General features: G+C 49.5%; 1 protein-coding gene across 6 annotated transcripts in view; it reads left to right on the top strand.

The window, feature by feature from the left end:
* Positions 1-20,091, top strand: part of LOC115404961 (disco-interacting protein 2 homolog C) — a 77,703-nt gene that overhangs the window by 11,821 nt on the left and 45,791 nt on the right. For 5 of the 6 annotated variants that reach the window (XM_030114323.1, XM_030114326.1, XM_030114324.1 and 2 more), the window contains exon 2: positions 18,404-18,475. In XM_030114323.1, the coding sequence (XP_029970183.1) occupies positions 18,404-18,475 (72 nt within the window). Of the gene's footprint in view, positions 1-6,252; positions 6,294-18,403; positions 18,476-20,091 lie in introns of those variants that run through there. The other variant, XM_030114327.1, reaches the window with a different exon arrangement.

The following is a 20,091-nucleotide window of genomic DNA, read 5'->3' as shown; positions in this document are numbered from 1 at the left end:
CACACACACACACACACACACACACACACACACACACACACACACACACACACACACACACACACACAGTGGGCATTGTGTGTTACGTGGCTGCAGGATGAACAACCTCACATCAACAGAGACTTTCAGCTTCTTGGACTGTGAAACATGTAAACAGGAGTTAGAAATAAAGACACCCTGAAAACACACACACACACACACACACACACACACACACACACACACACACACACACACACACACACACACACACACACACAGACACTGCTGTAGATGGCATTCCAGTCATATGAACAGTCGAACCCTCAGCTGTGCCTGAAGGTCATCGTTAACACACACACACACACACACACACACACACACACACACACACACACACACACACACAGTTGGTTTCATTAAAGGGGCTGTATCATGCAAAATTCACTTTTTGTATGTTTTAACCTTGTTATATAGTTATGTACTCACCAAAAACACCCCAAAGCGTTTTTTCCCTCCGTGCCTGCGTGTTTAAGCTTTCCCAGTGTTCATGCTGCTCAGAGAGGCAGCCCCTCCCGCACCCGTGATGAAAACACTCTGTTTCCCACGTCCACGTCACACTGTGAAGATGGCTCCCCTGAGTCCCCCTCCTCCCGCAGGCCCTCGGCAATCAGCGTTTCTGCTTTTTGTAACTCCGATTTCGAGGATAAACTTTGACCATCGTCTGAAAACAACAGTCAAGCAAGAGCAAGAGTCTGAAGAGTCTGAAGAGTCTGAAGGGTCTGAAGGGTCTGAAGGGTCTGCGCTCGGTGAGTTTCTCACAGGAAAAGACGTTTTTGCGTGTGGAGAAGCTAGAGCTAAAGAGCTAAAGCTAGCTAGCGTATTTGTTTTGAAGCGCTGATTGGTTGAAGTACGCTGTCAGTCAAAGTCCACAGGGGGAGAGGCGGGATTTTCAGTGAAACGGAGCGTTTTCTCTTCCGGGTTTCAGAATTAGCCCCAGAAAATCTTTTATTTCACACAAAATGACTTTTCCTTAGCGCCAAAAATAAACTATTACCATGTTAATGCCATTTCTAGGGTTTGGACTAGCTAAAAAAGCAGGATACAGCCCCTTTAATGGAAGTAGGACGCTGTTTGTGTTTCTCAGTGTATTGATTCGAGTTGAATGTGTTTGTCCAGGTGTTGTGTGTGTGTATGTGTGTGTGTGTGTGTGTGTGTGTGTGTGTGTGGGGACTCGGTGTTCCCTCGCCATATAGAGTAAACCAGAAGTGTCTGATTTTTTGACTGCAGCGTAACGTCTTGTGAAGATCAGCAGCTGCTCAGGGGGAACATGGAAGCGCTCTCCTCTCTCCTGGCCTCGGTGGTGCGGTCGGTCCGCCGCTCGCTTCACTCTGAGGGAAACGCTCTGCGTTCAGCGGTAGAACCGGAACCTGGGAACGAGGAACAGACCCGGGGTGTCCTGAGCACAGCCGGCCAGACGTCTGGTTGTCATGACAACCAGGTGAAGACGGAACCTGTCAGGAGAATCGATCAATACGACGACTGACGCAGACGACTTTGGGTTCTAGATAACTGGGCTGGTTCTCTGAGAACGTGAGGAGTCTCAGCTCAGTCGGGTTCGTCTGAACTGAACAGTATTGATCGTTGATCAGGTGGTTGTGGACCAGCGGCGGCAGTGGAGCCGTCCCTCCTCCTCAGTCTGGGCTGTTCGAGTGAGAAGTGAGAGTTCTGCAGTCTGATTTGACCTCTTCACCTGATCCACGGTTCTGTGGAGAACTTGCTGACTCATCCAGAGAAGAACTTCACCGTTCTTCACTCCAGTGTGTGTGTGTGTGTGTGTGTGTGTGTGTGTGTGTGTGTGTGAGACTGGACTCCTCTGTACTTTCGTCTTTTTTTAGGTCAGTAAACATAGACTTGCTCTCCAGACGTTGTGACCTCTGACCTCTGACACACTGACTCTCCTCTCTGCTGCTGGAGCTTTTTTCACACTCTGTTTACAGAAGGACCGACTGTTGAGCTGATGGGGAACCGAGGTTCTCACTCTCTGGGTTCTCGGCTGCTGTTCTGTAAAGTTTCTCTGTTCTTGACAGATTGAATGGAAACTACTGGTTCGTCCAGAAGAACCACGGTTCTGTTTTTCTGCTTTCTGTGTGAGAGACGTTCCAGTGGCATTAAATATGTGAAGTGCCGGAAGGTTCTAGAACATTCCGGAGAGACACTTGACCTACGACCTGGAAGGCTCCTGTCTGACGGAGGAAATCAAGTAAAAGGTGGAGGTTTAATCAGCAGGTCTCTGTGGTTGAGCCGGTTGAGTTGCTGGTTGAGTTCCCGCTGTTGTACCAACCATCCTTGTCCTCCTGATATTTCATTAGAACCTCATTTCCAGTCTTTCTTCTCATGAACGTTGAAGAATCTCTGGCCGTTGCTCCACCTCTCTCGCCGCCCTGCTCTTGACGTTGACGCATGGCGTCCGGTCGTGTCAGGAAGGTTTTTTTCCGCCCTGATATTGACTCTTCTTTCTCCACAGAGACCAGATTTCATGAAATCTGTCTTTTATTTTGTAGTTTCCGTTGAGAGCAGGTTCGGTTCCACAATGCAGGGCAGAGAAAACAGGCTCTGGTCTTCATTCTGCTGCACCGATACTTCCTGTTTGACAGCTGACGGCTTCCTGTGGAGCAGAGGATCAGTCTGCTCGGGGTGACGCCTTCCTGCCGGTGTTTCCCTCTCAGTCCTCCTCAGAAGACAGCCGGTGTTCCTGTTCCTGTCGGTGTTCAGTCAGTCACACTCCTGCCTGGTTTGTGACGACGGGATGGAGGAGGGTCACCGGTTCAATTCCCCCTACACCTGCCCTTCCCGCCGCATTCATCAGTCTGACTCAGCTCTGGATAGAAAACGCTGGAGGTGGAGTTCCCCAGCAGAGGACGGAGGAAGCAGCTCCGTCGCTCCTGGTGGTGGATTCAGCTGCAGGTCAGGCTCACGAGGGCAGACACCCAGATAAATAAATAAAAATAAATATACCAACTTAACACAATGTCTACGTCAAATACACTTTACAAACTGAAAGAAAATCAAACACAAATTCTTCCATTTTTTGCAGTTTTAACAAAATTCATCTTATGACAACTCTACGTCGATTAATCATGATTAATGCAATTAACTCAGACAGCTTTCATTCAGTTCGGTCATAATCTTCCTCACTCCTCCTCACTAGTTTCTGTTGTTCCACATCACTTCAGCAACCACAGGATTTAGGCTTTTATCAAATTTTTATGATCAGATTCTCATTTTTTTTAAAAAATGCTCTCGCTCCGCTGCGGTTCTCTGGACGTTCTTCATGTTCCACTCGTCCTTCTTTCAGTCACTCGTTCTGCTCCAGGTCTCCAGTTCTCACTGTCTGACTGACTTTGCAGCAGAAATGCAGAGGTGAAGCAGATCACATAGCTGTGTGTGTGTGTGTGTGTGTGTGTGTGTGTGTGTGTGTGTGTGTGTGTGTGTGTGTGTGTGTGTGTGTGTGTGTGTAGTGACATTGCAGTTGCTGGTTGGGGACAGAGTCAGTCAAGGAAAAAAACTGAATGATGATATGCACGCACATTTTCAGCTGCTCTGCAGAGTCACACACACGCACACACATATGCACACGCACACACACACACACACTTTAAACAATCTGTCGTCTCCATCGACAATGTCTTAGTTAAGCTTTGTTCTTTCCCAGGACTCTTATTTTGAAAGAACAACCCGGTTGCCAAAGAAGCAGCACAACATTCCGTATTTTAACCACGGCGTTGCTGGCCGAGCGCCACGGACCGCTGGCCGTGTGCGTGCGGCGACATGCTCGCCAGACGCCGGTCATACGCGCACGAGACGCACGTGCAACGTCGGTCGTGCACGTGTGTGACCAGCCTGGACTGAAACTCTCTGAAAGTCTCCCAACCTGGCAACCTGTGGAACCGCTTTTAGTGTTAGTGTGTGTGTGTGTGCGTGCGTGCGTGTGTGATCTGAGGATGAGGATGAAAATGTTAAATTAGACGAAGCTGAGTCTTTTAGACGTGCACGCGCATGCATGCGCTCACGCACAGGCTAAACGGTGTTCTTTAAATAGACGTGTGAGGGTGACACAGTAATCCCACATGGCCGAGGCATGGCTGGTATCCACACACACACACACACACACACACACACACACACACACACACACACACACACACACCTAACCTCAGCACTTTAGAAATCCGTGTGTGTGTGTGTGTGTGTGTGTGTGTGTGTGTGTGTGTGTGTGTGTGTGTGTGTGTGTGTTAACCTTTGGGACTCCAGCTCATCTTTCACCTGGTTTGAACTTTCTTCTCTCGTCTCTGAACGTGTCTTTTCTGATCCGAGTGTTGGTTCTGATGGCGTATCGATCACTTTTTAAACGTTAATGTGAAACAAAAGAGATCTTTGCTCTTCAGCGCTGAGATGAACGGCTTTTCTCCTGGACTCTGCAGAACCGTGCAGGACGGATGTTTCTCTCTGTTCTTCTGTGATCTGTCCCATGTGGAATGTTCTGGCGCGTTCCCCCGGTCCTCTGCTTGGCGGCAGTGCGCTCTCTGTGGATCTCTCTCTGGTTCCAGGTGTTCTGTAGAGTTTCAGGAACCGTTCTCTTCTCCCAGACCGACGTGGGCCGGCCGCCCTCGGCCCGTTCTCCGCTTTCGTGTTGTGTAACGTCACGGAACGCTGTGAGCTGCTGCTGCTGCTGCTCTCGGAGAACAGAGTCAGCCATGAGGAAGACATCTGGGACACACACACACACACACACACACACACAGCGCCCATCTGAAAAGAATTTAAACAAAAAGCTGGAGTGTTCCCCGCTGCTGACGTAGCTGACGGATGACGTGTGGTGAGGCTCTCCGGGTTCTATCGGGAGCGTCCAGCAGCGCGATCCGACTCATCAGAACCTCTCAGAACGGATCCTCTGGATCAGAATTCACCAACTCATTATTTTAAAACCAGCTTTAATCTCTGTGTGGAGTTTGCGTGTTCTTCAGTGAGCAGCTCGTCCGGCCTCCACCAGGAGCAGGATCAGCCTCCCTCTGCTTCAGCATCTGACGTACTTTTACACGGAGACTCTGGAGGAACTGCCTGAAGTTCTGTTTCTTTTTCTTTTTTTCCACTCCTGATAAAGATTTATGAGGCCCTCTCCGCTGCAGCTGATTCACTCAGCATCGGGTTCTCAGACGCTGGACGTCTCGTCTCTCTGGAGTCATCAGAAAACCCGGTGGCTGCAGGTCTGCTGTGGATCTCCCCTCTCCTGTGATTGATCGGTTGGACGGAGGCCGTGCAGACTGGACCGCTTCGCTTGCCGCTATTGATTGTTTTTCACTCAGACCGTGATGAAGAGTGTTCAGGCTCGGTGGGAGTCAGCAGGGCTGAGCGAGGGCCGAGCAGCCAGAGACACTCTGCTTGATTACCGCTGCTGCGGGACTGGAGCCCAGTTGGAGGTGTCTGGACCTCCAGGTCCAGGTCCAGGTCCTCCAGGTCCAGGTCCTCCAGGTCCCGGCGCCTCCTGGCCGCTCCTCCGCTGCTTCAGTCCGGGGTTTGAGCGTTCCACGGACTCGGGTCAGGTCGGTCGGTCTGGAGCGCCGTTGACTCTCGCTAACGGCTCCATTGCTTTGTGACGTGACATGTAAACAGTGAAACAGTGTGGTGGGAACGAGCTCGTTTCCATGGTAACGGTTCACATCCTGGCTGCGGCAGACGCTCAGAGTGATGGGAACGGTCTTGGTGGAGCCTGCAGTTTCAGTTGGTGTTTATGTTTGAGTGAACTTCTGAAAAAGCTTCTCGACTCTGACTCCAGCCCGTCTGGCAGTGAGGAGTTGGAAGGCTTCCTGCGTTTCGTCGACCCGTCGGCGTGGCGGCGGATCCTCCCCACCCGATGTGTGTGTTCAGGTGTGAAGCCGCGCGTTCTGTGCGAGAGAATGAGCAGGCCTTCATCCCGCCTCAACTCCCCGACGGAGATCCCGCTGCCCATACATGGCCACAACACACACCGGAGCGCCGGGACGCGACGGAGGGCAGCTCCAGGCGCCGCGCCGCGCCGCGCAGAGGACGGCGGCGAGGGAAGAGCCGGCGGAGCCCGGTGAAATGGGACGAAAATAGGAGAGGAAGGAATGCCAGAGGAAATGAAGGAGAAGGAGCGAGCGGGGAGACCTGAGCCAAGCTAAACACAGGAAACGCCGCAGAAGCAGCTTCAGGAGCGACTGAGATCCTCCACTTCACTATCCTCCGCTAACCCCGACTCAGCCGCACGTTTCCCCACACCTCAGAGGTCAAAGGTCAGATCCAGTCTTTTCTACCGTCCATGGAAACCGTGAACGTGTCAAAGCTGCAGGGAAAGTGTGTTTGATTGGTGTGACCTTGAGCTGCCGGTGTGAGGGAGGAGCCACAGAGGTGTTCATAGACGTGTGTGCGTGTGTGTGTGTGTGCGTGTGTGTGTGCGTGTTCTTCTTTTACCCACTTTGTCTTGTATGTTAAATAAAATGTTCCGTGTTTAAAGTCCTCTTGTGGTTTGTGACGGTAGTTTGCGGCTGGTTGAAGTTGGTTGGACTTGGGTGGAGTCATAGTCAGGCTCTGATGTGTGATTGGTTAAATCAAACACATGAGCTGATTGAGGAGTCCGACCATGAAACGCTTCATTAACGTGTGCGTGTGTGTATACACGCGCGTGCATGTGCACGTGCACTTACGCGTAGGTTCCATGCAGAGAAGAGGCTCCTGATCTGCACCCAGTGGCTGTACAGCAGGAGACACACTCGGAGTGTGTGTGTGTGTGTGTGTGTGTGTGCGTGTGAGTGAGCGTGCATGTGTGTGTGTGTCCTGCCAGACGGGCCCTGTCAGCCCCGGCCCGGTGTGAGGTGAAGTGACAGATCTGGATCAGCGGGGAAACTGTGCCAGGTTTCAATAATGCAGCAGCTCTGATTCATACAGCTGAATGGTGGAGGCTTCCTGGTCACGGTGTGTGTGTGTGTGTGTGTGTGTGTGTGAGACAGAGGCCAGACGCCCGGCGGAGACCGTCTGGAGGTCAGTGGAGGAGGGAGAGGCGGCGAGCCGGCGGTGCTTTCTTTAACGGTGTGTTGCTTTTGAGGCTCGGTTCTGGATTTACAGCGTTTCCTTCAAGGTATTTATGTGTTTGATAATGAAATAACTGCTTTATTGATAGAAACGCTGGAGACAGATCGATTCCAGCTTCAGCATCTAATTTCACCAAGTGATGTATAAATCAGTCAGCTCCTGATTTATTAGTCAAATTATCAGTTATATAGTTAAATCACTCAATTTTACACCACATTTTGAAATGTATTCTGTGTGTTTTGCTGAATTATACGATTGTAAATCCAGTGTAGGGCTTTGAGGAATTGTATTGTAGCTGTTAGGGTGTGAAAAAATATCAATATGATGAATGTCATAATAGGCAGGGAACTAAATCCATCCTGTTTCGGTTACTGAGTGAGTTAGTTGTTCTCCTGCAGGTGATGAAGCTTCATTGTAGAAAATGAAGTTTTTCATCAGAACACGTCGGTTCTGTATTTCTTGTTAGGCAGAGCGGCGTTTTTCATTCATTCAGTAGTTTTTCTCTGCAGTTCATGTGATTCGTCATTATTGACGGAGGACTTCTGTCAGTGTTGGACTGCTTTGGAAAATGCCTGCTGAGCTGTGTTCCAACGTCAGGATGGATCTCAGCCTCCGCTATCAGGCAGATAACGACGCCAGCTGCTCGGTAAACGCTCCGACTCCGGAGGACACGCAGGACCGTCAGCCCCGCACACTCTCCTCACTTCACACGTTCACAAACTGACAGACGCCGATAAAGTGTGCGTGTGTGTGTGTGTGTGTGTGTGATCCTGACTTGTTTCAGCTGCCACCTCATTCCATGAGTGCAGCTTCTCTGTTACCGTCTCCACTCTGCAGGTGGAGGTCTCTGTCGTGTTCGGTCACTTTCATAGAATTCACTCTAATCATGCTGTTGGTCCTGCGTGTGTTCTCCGTTCTGCTGTTGGTTCTGCTGTTGACAGATTGGTTGGGACTTCTTCCTTCAGCTTTCAGACTCATCTCAGCCACACCCGGATGACTCGGTGTGCTTGTCGGTGTTGAAACGGGGAACGTCACTCAGACTTCCGGTGTAGACGTGGATCTCCGTTCTGTCAGCACTGTGAATAAACAGCGTCGAGCGTGTTGAGGCGCTCGGCTACGGCGCCGCCGCTGGCTTCCCTCTTGAAAGGATCAACAAGAGCAGGAAGAGCGCCGGTTCGCTGGAACGGTCCCGCTGGTGGTTCCCTTTCAGATTCTGGTTCCGTCCTCTTCTATCTCGGTTTCCTCCGCCGCTGAAACGCTCATGGTGCCCGGCGTGACGGCGTGCCAGCAGCCCGGAGAGGCGCCGCGGCTTCCTGTTGAAAGAAGCATCTTCCCCTGGTGATAAGGCCGTCACCTGTGGCCTCCTGTCTGCAGCCGGCACGCCGCCGTGTCTGGGCAAGAACGGGCCGCGGCCGCACTTCCAGACAGATGAGCTAGGCTAGACGTCAGTTCAGCTAGGCTACCAGCTTAACTGGACTAACGGTTTAGCTGGGCTAATGGTTTAGCTAGGCACCTTGACTGGAACAGAAGATAGCGAACTTTTTGTGAAAAGACAATAATCAAGCAGAACACCCTCATAAGGCTCATAACTGTCGTCGTGTCTTCTAAGCTTCGCTGGTTTATTCTTTAAGAGCGTTAATTGAAATGTGCTTCCATAGTCTCCAGGGAGAAAGCTGAGCAGCGGCAGGAGCTGTGCGATGCGAGTCCATCCAGGGAGAGGGGACTGACTCAGGAGGAGAATATATCAATTTATGTGATATGCAACAATAATGTTACAGTTTCTATTGATCCATAAGTGAAGTATGTAGTTGAGTATGTTTGTTTATTGGTGGGGGTCGGGGGAGCCCAGTTTGAGAACCTCTACTGTACAGGAACCTGTGGATATCAGACCGTTTCGGGGATAAATCGACCTCGGCGTTCAGAGAGACTGAACATCAGCTTGCGTGGGTTTTCCTGGAGTTCTCCAGTTCCCTGCTCCGGTCCCAGAACTAGTGTTTGATTCCTATGCTGTGGCACAGTGGATGTGAGGCTGAATGTCTCCGTTTGTCCTGCCGTGGACCGCTGGCCTGTCCTGACTGGTTCTATGAATCATGTCTGCAGCAAGTGGATCGACGTCTGTCTGTCCTCTATGACTGGAACACAACCAGAGCAGCAGAGCGTCTCTCTGAGTCTGGCTCTGCAGAAAGGCTCACTGGATGGCGTTCTGATGGCGTCCTGATGGCGTAGGACTCATGTGGAACTCTGGCAGTGCTGGTCGAGTCCCAGACGTTCTCATCGAGTCATTGAAGGAACCGAGAAGCTGAACTGAGCTCCTGGTCCGAGTTCTTCCTCTGAGAGCCTCCCGCTCTGCCACTGTCCAGTCCTCACTTCACCTGCTGATTCCAGGTGTTCTCCAGTGTTTGGTTCACAGTCCTGTTTTCCCGCTGGGAGAACGGAGGGTTCTTCAACGTTCCGACGCTCTCTGGTTTCCCCTGATGTGAGGTGACGTGCTCTGACTCCTTCTTTCTGCTTCCTGTTCTCTGTCAGTGTCTTTTCTCTTCTGTCCTCCACCTTCGTTCAGTCTGAGTTGGAGAGCGTTCATCGATCTGATTTCAGGGTTGGCAGTTCAAATCCCGGCTTGTGAACTGATTTCCTAGCGGCCGTCCGATTGTGGTTCTGCTCCACCCCTCGCTGGTTCTGGTTCTGTTCCACCTGGCACTGGGTCATTGCTTTGTTGCATCGTTGCATTGTTGCGTCGTCTTGTTGTTGCATTGTGGTTGTGCCATTTTATTGTTGCGTTGTTGCTTTGTTACATCGTTGCATCGTTTCATGTTGTTCTATTGCATCATCTTGTTGTTGCGTTGTTGGGTTATTGCATCGTTGCATTGTTGCTTTGTTGTGTCATCTTGTTGTTGAATCATTGCATTGTTGCTTTCCTTCTTCTTAGCGCTCCAGCGCGGGTCAGGACATTTTCCCTGGTGGTCTTCCTGCCTCGGATTCAGTTCGCTGTGTCTCTCCGAGAGAGGTTGTCGGTTCAAATCCTGAAAGTACCAGTTCAAACAGAGGCAGAGGGAGGACGGATCGGCCAGCCGGCCGCCTGGTGACAGACTGGCTTTGACCGGAACTGGATCCAGTTGGTCAATCAGCCTTCAGAATAAAATACGCCAACCTCCCGGCTCTCATAGGAATGAAGTGAGCAGACAGTGACTGACGGAGCTGCAGAGTGGCGTCCCGATCCAGTCGGCCCTCGTCTCAGCTGTTTTCAGTTCTCCTGAAAAAAATCGATTCATTCTTGAGGATCATCTGGGAGCCGAGCGCTCCGGGCGGAGAGCGTATTGAGGATCAATATGTGAGCGTGTTTAGCCGGCGTGTTCGGCCGGAGAGTTTCTGCAGCCTCCCCACACCGGGGACTCCGCCTGCCTCCATCACCACGGCGCTCCACCCTGAAACCCTCGTAAAAACGTGGAGCAGATCGAAAATAGCTTTTAATTTGATGCTGTTGTTACAGTCTGAACCGCAGGACGCCAAAACATCTGTGTGTGTGTGTGTGTGTGTGTGTGTGTGTGTGTGTGTGTGTGTGTGTGTGTGTGTGTGTGTGTGTGTGTGTGTGTGTGTGTGTGTGTGTGTGTGTGTGTGTGTGTGTGTGTGTGTGTGTGTGTGTGTGTGTGTGTGTGTGTGTGTGTGTGTGGAACAACGTAGTCCGTTTCCCCGTGGCATTCTGGGTAATGTTGAGCAGCACACTCCTCTCTGGAGTCCTGCTGAGCTCAGACTCCACCTGGACAGGAGAGGAGGACAATGTCAAGTCCAGCAAGAACCTTAAAAAAACACTGAAAAAGAAACTGAAAGAAGTGAAACATCACAGACCTGTGACTGTCCTGTCCTCCTCCTGTCCTCCTCCTGTCTCTCCTCCTGTCCTCCTGCTGTCCTCCTCCTGTCCTCCTCCTGTCTCTCCTCCTGTCCTCCTGCTGTCCTCCTCCTGTCTCTCCTCCTGTCCTCCTGCTGTCCTCCTCCTGTCTCTCCTCCTGTCTCTCCTCCTGTCGTCCTCCTGTCCTCCTCCTGTCCTCCTCTTGTCTCCTGTGTCTCCTGCAGCCTTGTGGCTAAAATCATTTTAAACCTCAAATTTTCCACCACACCACTTTTTTTTCCTCCACTGTATGAGACAGAAAAGGAAATGGGTTAAACACACACACACACACACACACACACACACACACACACACACACACACACACACACACACACACACCACACACACACACACACACACACACACTCACACACACACACTCACACACTCACACACTCAGGGAGAGTCGGAGCAGGGTACAGGAGCCTCTCAGGCATTTTACTCATGTAGAGAATGTAATGAAATCCGAGCTCCTCTTCCCCCTCCTCTTCCTCCTCTTCCTCCTCTTCCCCCTCTTCCCCCTCCTCTTCCTCTTCTTCCCCCTCCTCTTCCCCCTCCTCTTCCTCCTCTTCCCCCTCTTCCCCCTCCTCTTCCTCCTCTTCCCCCTCCTCTTCCTCTTCTTCCTCCTCCTCCTCTTCTTCCCTCTTTTATGTCTTTTTTATTCTTTTTCGTTTTCCTCTCACCTTTTCCTCTCTGGGTCTCTCTTCCCCTGGTTGATGGTGGTGGTTCTGTGTATTTTAAATCGGATGGTGATTATAGATCTGTGTGTGAGCTTCACACACTCGAACCATCAGCTCCTGGAGCGGTGTTGAATGAATCGGTGAAGCCGGCTGCGCCCTCAGACCTGCTCTGGGTTCTGGTTCTCCATGGAGGCGGTCTGGATGGAGTCGGCAGGTGGATGTGCTGGACTGTAGAACTTTAAATGAAGGGAGAATGATGCTTCAGTTGTTTGATCTGGTCAGGCTCAGCGGTTTTATTCTGGATCAGTCCAGGTCTTCGTCTTCAGCTGCTCCTGAAGCGTGTCCCTCCCTGAGGACGGGTCAGGACGGCGTCCAGACAGCTGATGACTCCACACCGAGTCTCTGGAAAGAACAGTTTGGATCTGCTGCTTCCCTGAAGCTCCTCCGGCTCTGCAGGACTGGTCCCAGGCGTTTTCCTCTGTGGTCCTGTTCAGTCTGGCTGAGCGGAGGGAGCAGAGTTCACCAGAGGTCGCGGTGAAGACAGTCCTGTGTCGTCCCCGTCTGGCTGTGATGGGTCCATCAGCCGATCAACGTGTTCTCCTGCTGAAACGTCCAGTGAATTAACGACGCTGCGCTCAGATGAGAGCCACATCGCTTCAGCAGAACACCTTGGTATTTCCTCTCCGTCCGTCTGCTGAGAGCTGCTGCAGCTTTCTAAAGAAATCCTCAAACTCTGTCGGTATCCACAGACTTGACTTTTAAAAATGGCCGTCCAGAAAGCCTTGGTGAGGTTCCACATCAGGTCAACCAGGAAGTGTGAATTATTCCCGAACATCCCAGCATTCCTGCTCTTCCTCAAACGCCAGGAGAGCGTTGGCTTAATGTCTCACTCCGGAGAGCAGACGCTCCCGACCCACCCGTCATGGCTCCTGTTACTACCCACAATGCCATTTGGCAGCGGTCAGTGTGGCGCCGGTCCCGGCGCGACTTCTGGCTCGAGATGTTTGATTTCCCACGAGCGTTCAAGAGAGGCCATCGGGGTGTGAAGAGGCGTTCATACACACTGCGTGTGTGTGTGTGTGTGTGTGTGTGTGTGTGTGTGTGTGTGTGTGTGTGTGTGTTTACATGAAATAATCTGCAGAGATTTAGATTATTCCTGCTCAGTTGGAGCACTAAAATCCTCCCAAACTGTGATTGTGTGTTTGGTCATTTTTTTTAAAAGCTAAACAGATTTAATCCTGAACCGAGAGCTGCGGTGAGAGAAACCTGCAGCCGGATTCACACCGGAGCTCCGTGGAGCTCAGTGAGCAGGTGCTGCTGCAGCTGGGTGGATGGAGGGGTGGATGGAGGGGTGGAGGTGGGCGATGCGGCAGAGACATATCACTTTTTTGGAGTAAACTCAGAATAATCACGAATCTTTTTTTTAGTTTACACTGTTTTTCGAGATGAGTCAGCTGATCAGTCAGCTGCAGCCCAAAACACCACTTCCTCCTCCTCCTCCTCCTCCTCCTCTCCTCTCCTCGCCACTCCTGGTAGATCTTTAGTCCTGATCTTGATCAATGTTTGTTAAAATTCATCTTTTTCTGCCGTAACTAGATTTTTCCGTTGCCTCGCTCCTCCTGCGGAATCTGCTGTTTCTCAGAGCTCAGTTATTTTTATTTTATTAGCGCAGCCACTCTTTTTCCTTCACCTCATGCAAGGGCAGATGTGCACATCTGGGAGCGTCCAGTCTAACATCTGTCTGACTGCCAGACTCGCCTCATGCTTCAGTTCAGAGGAGATGAGCTCCGGTTTTTACTGGCTGCGTCCAAACTTTTCAGCCTGTGACGCCGAAGCTGAAAGCTCAGAGCGCAGCGTTTCACTCCACCACCGCCGACGCTGACGCCACTTCCACGGGCGCTTTAATTTTTTGGCTCTTGGTGCCTGTGAAGTGTGTTTTGTCGGTTGCATTGGCTCACCGCGCGCCGGTTGACGTTGTGGTTGAGGCGCTGGTCGAGAGACGGTTTGTGAGGTCAGGCGGTTCTCTGTGTTTCACACTGTGTGTTGATGTCAGGTTTGGATGAAACATCAGACGCCGCAGTGTGCACAACAAACACATGTTGGCAAACGACAGACGGGAAATAATCAATATGCCAGCTGTGCATATTCAGATGTATTTAAATTGCCCAACATATAAGAAACTGCCGTCGAAATACTTTTAAAAATGAGTTTCTGCCACTGGCCAGTTCCCAGCTGCTGTTCTTATTTAAAAAAAACCTAAATTAAAAACTTTTTTCTTCTGAAGCAAAAACTTTGCCATGAACTCATCCTGTGCTGTTTGGAGTAGCCCCACAGAAACCACATCAAAATGAGCAGAAAATTCTGGAATAGTGTGCCATGACTTTTCTCAGCTTTCCAAGAAAATTCCCAAAAACCAGCAATTCTTTCCCCATATAAGCGGATGAGAGCCGACTGAAAATAATGAAAAAAATGACCGTATTGGCCTGACTATAGGACGATATTTTATTCCAGGAATTTTATTCTCAAAAATGGGGTCGTACTATAATGGAGGACTAGATTGTCGTTACACATCTGCGCCACTAGATGGAGCCACAGTACCGGTGACCGGGAAGCAAACTGAGCGTCACAGTGAAGTTTCGATGCCAACGTTCACTGAGTCAGAGCCTCAGATTTTCAGAACGTGAATATAGTTTTTTATTTAATACTGCAGTAATATTTCTTGATCTTTAATCGCATGAAATGTTATCTCTGTTGTGAGTTTTCCTGGAATAATTGTACTATAAAAAGTTGTTTTATGAGTAACCCTGTAGTCTTCAACATATTTTTATTTTCACAAAATGACATTTGAAAAATAGGGTTCGTCTTATAATCAGAGTCGTCCTAAAGTCGGGCCAATACGGTAATGCCTGAACAAGTCCATCGTGTCTCGCCGTACTTTGACAAGAAGAAGTTATTAAAATATCAAGACGTTGCCATTTTTGATCTCCATTCAGATGTGAAAATCTCATTTCAACGTCTTCTACCAAATTTAAACTGTAATCTTTAAAGTGCGGTGAGAATTTCAGACATTTTCAGCCATTAAAATTTCAGTATCATTCCATGAAAAGTTTCTGATGCTCACAGTGGAAAATAAAAACCAAATTTTTTTTTCACGTGCGCACACACACACACACTCAGATTACCATCTACAGCAGCTGGCAGTTGGCAGGCACAAAGTAAAATTTCCTGTGGAATTTTCTAGCTATTGTTCTGCTTGTTTTCATTGTATTTATTTTTATTTTTTGTCAACTTCTCCTGGTCTTTCTTCAGTTATTGATGATACTTTGACACTACGGGCTTTCTGTTCCACACATCCAGTCTGTTTCCAGCAGATGTCCTTCACTCCTCGTCAGTTGCATCACATGCTTTACGTCTCTCTGCTGCATAATGTGGTTCCGTGTTTTTGGAACCATGCTGAACAGCAGCGATCTGCTGTTTGATTGTGACGGGCGCCGAGCGAGTGAGAGGTCTCTGTCTGGGAGGCACAGTCAGCCTTCAGGAGCGTTGAGCAGCAGGGCCTCTCTGAGGGCTGAAGGTCTTCCACGACGGGGCGTCAGGCGAGAGGCTTCCTGCTGGGGGACGGAGGCGCTGGAAGCCTCCGCCGCTCTTCTTCTCTGGTTTGTGTTCCAGCGCGGCTCAGCTCCAGGGCTGTTTGGACCCGCCGCTCCGCTCTGTCACATGACGTCTGCAGAGATCTGAACAGGGGAAACATCGAGGTTAGTTCCAGGACGCAATGATCAGATCTCCGGAGAAGAAAGAATCGAGTCACGCCGGATAGAAATGCCTCCTGACTTTGAAGTGCAGAGTTACAGCAGACTGCTTCATCTTTATCGTCCTCACGCTGCTCTGAGACTCCAGCTGGACGACACGTGGAGGATTCTGTGTCTCCGCCTCAGTGCCGGTCAACAGAAGACATTATGTCAGGTTTTCCTGATTGGCTCTACAGCTTCTCTCTCAGATCCTGATCCTGGCTCAGATTCACCTCTTCTCCTTCCTCTGTCCACTGTGGAGGGACTCCGACCAGCAGCACCTGACAGGTTCAGGTTCTGAACTCTGACCCCGACGGGTTAATGGACGGGTTCCCCCGCCGTCTGATGTGGCCCTCTGACGTCCTGTCGGAGGTCCGAGTCTTCTGGCCAGTCCGGCTGTGGACCTGGTGTTCATGGTGCTCGTCGGCAAGTGAAGGCCGTGAATCACTTCAGAGAAGACATCTGCCGTGAGACTGGAGAGGAAACAACTCCTGGGAACGCCGTGCAGGGTTTGATCTGGGAGGAACCGAGGGACGGGGTCGCCCCGCCGCCCTCTGTGGATCAGTGGAACGCTCTGCTGGCTTCCTGCTGACGAGAGGAAACTCAAAACCCTGCAACGCAAGGCTCAGTGTGTGTGTGTGTGTGTGTGTGTGTGTGTGTCTACCTGTGTGGAGGTTGGTTTCAGTCCTGAGTCAGCACGTTGTAACTGTAAACACCTGCTGCTCCAACTGCAGCTTTGTGTGTGTGTGTGTGTGTGTGTGACCCTGGGGGAGTCCTCAGGCGTTTCCTCTTGCCTCGGCTGTGTGTTCATGTGTGTTGTTCTTTCTTTCCACTGATACCAATCACTCGGTTTTCTTCTCTGTTTTGTTTGTTCTGAACTTGGTTCTTGCTTGTCGACCAGTCCGTTCTCCACTCGACATCGGTTCTTGTGGAACAGCGTTCAGTCAGTTCTGCTGTCTGAACGCTGGCTCCTCTGGACTCACGTTTCGGACCAGTCCAGATGTGGAACTGCTGCCAGCGGTTCCTTCTTCCCGCCACTCTGAGACGGACAGGAAGCGAGAGAAGCGACTGGACGTTCCTTCAAAGCTGCAGTCGGTCTGACATTTACCCAGCTTTCAGTTGTAACCGAAGAAACGTCCCTTTAAACAATCAGAACTAGTTTTATTTCTTTCAAGTTGAGTTGTTCCTGGCTGGAGCAGCGTTGGTGGGCGGGGCTAGACCCTTGCACTTCCTGGTTCCAGAGCCAGTCAGGTGAGAGTTCCCGAGGTTGCTAAAAAAAGTCCGCGCAGCAGTCGGTATTTCATGGCCATGCCACCGGCCCGTGTCTCCCGTCTGTCTCTCGGTATCACCCGTTCACTATTTCCTCCGGACCCAGAATGCTGAACGAAAACCATTGAAAAGTGATGCTTTCCTCCTCCTTCTTCCTGTCAGTTTCTGGCAGACTACCAACGTCAAAGGTGCATTACTGCCCCCCACAGGTCACTGTAAGAAGTGTGGATACCTCCCAGTCTGACGGGCTCCTGCCCCGAGCCCACCTGACGGGTTTTCACTGAAACCAGAAATATCATCATGTCGTCCCAGATCTCGTCACACCCCGACCACACACTCTTTTTCTCCTCTACTGCTCTTTCTTCTCACTGCACTCTCTCTCTCTCTCTCTGCTTCACTCTCTCTCTCTCTTTCTCTCTCTTTCCTTTTTAGGTACTCCTTGCTCGCTCACCCTCGACCCTTCACAATCCGTTCCTCTAACTTCTTCTGTACCGTCACTACTTCCTCTTCTCCTCCTTTATTCTTCTGTTCATACTTCTCCTTGGCGTTTCTGTCTCTACTCTGACTCTGTCTCTTGGTCACAGTTGTTTGTTATTCTGCTCTCTCTCTTCTCTGGCTCCTCTCTACTCTATATGGTCATGAAGGCTCACTCTCTCTCCCCGCCTCTCTCTCTAGTAAAGAGTGTAACTGCTGATATTGTTGATATTTGTATAAACCAACATAAACTACAGAAACTGACTCTGAACTCGACCTGGCAGCATCAGTGACGTCTCGGCTCGGCTCACTGTCGTCATTTATTCTCCTGATTGATCTGAGTTTGGTTTAAAGCTGAAAGAAGATCCGGCCGGTTCTCTGGTCGTCAGTGAAGTTTGTTCCACTGTGGCGTCGAGTCTACACAATGTAGTGAATGTCGGAGAAGCTTCTGCAGCACCCGCTCTGGCCCGCAAGAGGAAATTCATCAGCTGAGAGAAATTGTGACAATAACTGCAATACATTCATTCAACCATCAGGGGCGCCTTTCAGTCAGGACACACATACCGACTGTCTGAGTCAATACACGCTGTGTTTCAGTCGAATAAACTGGCAATTTTTTTTATGAACTCATCTAATTTCAGATTTCACAATCGAAGGACGTGTAGAATCTCGTTCTCACGTGACACAATGTTGATGTTGAGATTACTGCTGTTCTACCTGTGTGGAGTGGGTGTCCTCTGGGGGGCGCCAGAGAGCTGCAGGACAGATCCGGTCTTGGGAAACCTTTTCTCAGCATCCTGTCTTTTCATCTAAAGAAATCACAGTCAAAGCTGTGAAGACTTTACCGAATCTGTTTTTTTTTTGTTACTTGTCGTGGAGTTAAATTAACATGAAGCGAACATTTGCTGAAACATGAAACGAACATTAAAAGAGTTCTGTTTTTTTCCTGCAATGGATAAAAAAAAAATTAAATGAGATGAAACAGTCCTAGATTAAAAAGTCTACCAGCATCACAGCAGATGGTTGGATGGATGGATGGATGGATGGATGGACTCTGAGTGGATTCGGTGTTTCATCATGTGGTGAATTCCTGCTGAACCAGAACCCTATTTAGAAGTTCAAACCTAAATCTGAGGGTTTTGAAAACAGATACGTGGATTAGATTAATCGGTGGATTATTGATATCCAAACTGAAAGTGTGTCTCTCTCTCTGACAGGTGATATCACACAGAAGGGCTATGAGAAGAAGAGGTCCAAGCTGATTGGAGCGTACCTCCCCCAGACCCCCGGTGAGACCCTCCTTCTCTTTATTCAAAGCTTTTCTTCCCTGCTGATGGAAACAGCCACGATGTGGAAGGTTCCTGTATGGCCGGACACCCAGACTGTCCAACACGAGGACGAGACTCGGCAAACGGGACAGACAGCAGAATGCCCAGAACCAGTCAGAGAAACCTGAACGCTCAAACTGAAGTCCGGTCTGAGCACATTCAGAAGAACTGCAACAAACTGAAGAACTTTTGTTTTCTGACGAGCTTAATTTAAATGTTATGTAGTGTAATGTAAAATATGGTGGATATAGTTCCCAAATCACATCCTAGGTCTGTGACTTTTTTTTTTTTTAAATCTGAAAATGCTCCAGATGACTTGACTGATAAATGTAGACAGACCGGACGTTTCTTTTAGAACTGACGTGATTTCTGTTAACGTGAGATCTGCAGCCGTCATGCTTTAACACGTTCTCCTTGATGCTAACGCTATTTTAAACAGCTAGCTTTAGCGCTAAATGAAGTGATCTCCCTGCTGTTGCTAATGAAGGTAACCAGCTTTAGAACTGACAACCCGATGTCTCAGCTCAGGTCTTAATGTTCCGTCTTTCGTCTTGCTCTGTTTACGTGTTTTCAGGTGAAAACTGAAAACTGTTACGTTTTGTGTTTCTGTTCCGACACCAGCGTACTTCAGAGGGAGGGATGGGTACTGTTCACATTTGAACCGATACGGTACCAAAACCTGGTACCTGGGAATCTGTACCGGTATTCAATCATACCACTTTCCATTACTTTTGTGTGTTTTTGTGGTAATAATGTTAATTCGGTGCTGGCTGCAGATGAGTTCCTAACGGATGCTAGCGTGCTAATGGTGTCGAATGCAGGAGTTGAAGCCATAGATCTGACGCTATGAAAAATAGTGCGCTCCTCAGCCTTGAGAAAAATCAAGGCAATTCCTGAGATTATTCCCGCCACAGCGAGCGTAATCTGCATTGTATTCCTGAAAGTGGAGCCTTGCTTTCGAGCACTTTCTAGTCACACTTGCTTTGTTGACCTGCTAGCTACTGACTCTGTAATGCTCTGGTGCTTGCAATGCTGAATTTAAGTCCGGTATGAAAAATTCCCAACTCTCCCAGTCCCTCACAGTCACAAGGATGTGTTCAGGTACCAAAACATGGTACCATTTGATTTTACGTGAATCGGTACTCATGATATTGATGGAATTCAGTTGGTACCTATAAAAGTACAGAATTCAGAACCCATCCCAACTCAGAGCCAACGAAAACACAAGTTTTTTTTTTAAGTCAGCATTCTCCTGAACTTGGACCTGGTCCTGGTGCTGGTCCCAAACCATATTCTGCTGCACTTGGTAGTTTTAGAGTTGACAGTCACCGTAATAACAATCTCAATTCTTCATTGTTTATGTTTAGTGTGTTGTTCAATTCAATTCAATTCATCTTTAATTATAAAGTGCAAATTACAGCATGGTCATTTCTAGACACTTTTACAGCGAAAACCCATGAAAAAAAACTCCCTTTTAAAAGGAAGAAACCTATGCAGAAGCAGACTCAGAGGTGGTGGCGTTCTGCTATTCCAGCTGGAGTGAGGGGATAGAACGAGAGAAAGAGAAAGGACATCAT

Source organism: Salarias fasciatus, chromosome 18 (assembly GCF_902148845.1).
Source record: "Salarias fasciatus chromosome 18, fSalaFa1.1, whole genome shotgun sequence".
In the NCBI taxonomy this organism is placed as follows: Eukaryota; Metazoa; Chordata; class Actinopteri; order Blenniiformes; family Blenniidae; genus Salarias; species Salarias fasciatus.
Note: the sequence above shows the minus strand (reverse complement) of the source record. Positions and strands in the feature narration are given on the sequence as shown.